At 36.7% G+C, this 3,402-nt stretch overlaps 1 protein-coding gene across 1 annotated transcript in view; it reads left to right on the plus strand.

Moving 5' to 3' along the window:
• Nucleotides 1-3,402, plus strand: part of ABCA12 (ATP-binding cassette, sub-family A (ABC1), member 12) — a 203,578-nt gene that overhangs the window by 107,270 nt on the left and 92,906 nt on the right. Inside the window, 2 exon segments of the mRNA XM_012651460.1 lie at nucleotides 2,430-2,594; nucleotides 2,913-3,176. Of these exon segments, the coding sequence (XP_012506914.1) occupies nucleotides 2,430-2,594; nucleotides 2,913-3,176 (429 nt within the window).

Raw genomic sequence — 3,402 nt, forward strand, 5'->3', positions numbered from 1 at the left:
GAAAACTTGTTTTTCTCTTTAAAGTAAGAAAAACCAGAAGCAAATGGCTGACTTATGTTGTTGAGACATGGTAGCCAAAGGGAGAAAAATGGTTCAGGACTAGTCATAAGTAATACCGTTTCGAGCCATCACCACCAACTCACACCTGCGTTTCTTCAATGGCCGCCTAACCAGTCTCCCTGCCGCCACTCTTGGCCGCTTCCCCTGTCCCCCACCTCCAAAGAATCAGAGTGATCTCTTAAAAACTTAAGTCTCATTATGTTACCCTTCTGCTCAAAACCTTCCAGTGGCTCTCCATTTTATTCGAGGAAAGCTTTACATCTGCTTCATGACCTGCAGATCAACCACTCTTCATCCATAAGATCTCATTTCCTACTTGGCTACTCTCTGTGCCTGTGGCTACTGCATAGCACCACTCTGGAGACACCCTTCACCTGGTTTGCAGGGCATTTTTTTTTTGCTTAACATTGACCTTCACAATAAGGCCTACCCGGACCACCCTATTTAAAATGCAACCAATGCTACCTATAGCCCTCTCAACCCCCATTTTCCTGTTCTATTTGTTTTCTTTTGCACTTCCATCAAACTCTATATTTTATTTAGTTTCCATTTTCCTAATTTATTTTCTGTCTATTCCCACTAGTATGTAAGCTCCACAAGGTCCTCTTTGTTCACTGAAATATTTCAAATGCCAAAAACAGCACCTGGCTCATAGGGAAACTCAGAAAATACCCAATAACTAAACTAAAGGTTATTTTACATGAACTATAACCTAAAATACATATGACATGAAATTATGAATTTTGTTCACCTAAAATTTTAATTCTTATTTTATAATATCTCTACAGAGAAGAAATCAGACTAAATATTTCTTGGCAAGTCTATTAATTAAACATGTGCATTTGACAAGCAGACCATTCCCAATTCTTCTTAGTATTGCAAACAAAAATAATAAAAATTTCCCATCATCAGTCAATTTATGTCACGTCAATATAGGAATGCCTAGAATTTCAGAACTAGAATAGAAAATAGAAAAAGAGAAATGTTGCTTCTAATTGAGAAAAATCTGATGGCAATTAGTAGCTGTGCCATTGAGACATCTACATCTTCATGAATGAGAGCTGAACAGTGTGGCAGATGGGATCAAGGCCATCTCTCCAACTGAATCTTGTGCTCATTATCATGGTTTTTGACTTCCTTGGATAGGCCAAGAGCTTTCTCTCTTTGGGGACCTCATACATCTTTCCCCCTCTGCCTATACCCTTCCTCTTCGTATTTTTCCTATGATATGTTCTTTCTCATCCTTTAGGATTCCAACTTGGAAAGAGACTTTCTCTGATTTCTTAGCTAAAGGCTCCCTGCCTTCTCATATTCCCCAGCCTTTGTTCATTGCCTTGTTTGATTTCTGTGCCTCCTAATAGACCAAAGGTCTCTGAGTGCAGGGATGATGCCCCCTCGTGCACCACTGCATACCCGTTACCTCGTGCAGTGCTGGCAACATATCAGGACTCAATGTCTGCTGAATAAATGAATGAATCAGAGGATGAAATTATTTTAAGATTTAAAAAAAATTTTCAATGTTTCTTCTTGAAGCAAATAAGCATTATGGAATTAAATAGCCTGATAAAGCATGTAAGCTTTTTGACAGAGTTTTCCTGATTTTTAGGAACACATCATATGATTTTTGAGCAATAGTATGCATGAAGAGTATGTAATTGGCATTTGCCTTGATGACCTCTAAAGTCATTTATTTTGCAACTTTATTGAGGTATAATTTATGTACCATAAAATTGACTCATTTTAAGTGTACAATTCAACAATTGTTTAGTAAATGTATAGAATTGTGTCACTATTACCACAATGTCATTTTAGGACATTTCCAGCACCCCAAAAAGAAACCTCTAATCCATTTACAGTTACTTCTCATTTTGACCTCTCACCCAGGCAACCTCTAATCCATTTTCTGTCTCTATAGATTTGTCTTTTTTAGATATTACCCATGAATTGAATCAGACAATATGTGGTCTTTTTGTCTGGCTTCTTTTGCTTAATATAATGTTTTTGTGTTTCATACATGTTGTAACACATTTCAGTATTTCTTTTCTTTTTCTTGCCAAATAGTGTTCCTTTTTAAGGATATACATTTTGTTTTATCCATTTACCTGGATTGTTGCCACCGTTTGGCTATTGTGAATAACACTGCTATGAACATTTGCATACAAATCTGTGTGTAGACACATGTTTTCAATATTCTTGGATAAATACCTAGGAATGGAATTGCTGGGTTGTATGGTACATTTACATTTAGCTATTTTACAACTTTCAAAGTGTTTTCCAAAGTGGCTGTATCTTTTTACATTCTTACCAACAGTGCATGAGGGTTCCAGTTTCTCCACATAAATGATTTATTTTTATTCTGTTTCTGTTAGGTGTTTTTCCCTAGGAAAGATCAAAAGCCAGTAGAAAAGATGATAGAACTCTTCATGAGACTAAAGGAGATTCTCAATCAGATGGCTTCCGGCACACATCCGCTGCTAGACAAAATGAGATCCCTGAAACAAATGCATCTGCCCAGAAATGTTCCATTAACACAGGTAGAAAAGTTACCCAGGAATGTTCTTGTTGAAAAATTCCTTCTGTCATATCAACTTGTTTCTAAGATTAGTTCTAACACGGCTTCAAATTTAGTACATTAAGAAAAAAATCACCTACAAGAAAACTCTACTCTAGCTACATTTTTTGCCACTTAAATTGGTGAAGATTATCATTCTGCATTTACATTTGGGATACACATTTTAAAGGAATTATAGAAACTTCAAGGATCCTCTAAGCATCGTCGGTGTTCTTTCTATATTGTTTTCAGTAGCATCTATAGCTCCTATGTTAATAAATCGCGGTTTTTTGTTTCACAGGCAATGTACAGAAGCAACCGAATGAACACACCCCAGGGATCATTTAGGACCATTTCCCAAGCATTGTGTTCCCAAGGAATTACCACTGAATATTTAATTGCCATGCTGCCCTCCTCCCAGAAGCCAAAAGGAAACCACACAAAGGATTTTTTGACATATAACTTAAGTAAAAAGCAAATTGCTTCAAAATATGGAATCCCCCTACAAACCAGTGAGTATACTTTAATGATGATTGTTCTTAATAACAAGAACATTGTCTATTCTGTCTGAGCTTTTTGTGATAATGAAGTATTAATTTCTCCCCAAGAATAAAAGTACAAAACACCTATACAGCACTGACTACATGTTAAGCATGTTATGTATATTAACCCACCTTAGTAAGGGGAAATGAGGTACAAAGAGCATAGGCAACCTGGCCAAGGTCACTCAACTTGGAAGTATTCGAGCTGTTATTTGAACCCAGGTAGTCTGCTGCAAGGCCTATCTTCTT

Source organism: Propithecus coquereli, unplaced genomic scaffold (genome assembly GCF_000956105.1).
Source record: "Propithecus coquereli isolate 6110/MARCELLA unplaced genomic scaffold, Pcoq_1.0 Scaffold357, whole genome shotgun sequence".
NCBI lineage: Eukaryota > Metazoa > Chordata > Mammalia > Primates > Indriidae > Propithecus > Propithecus coquereli.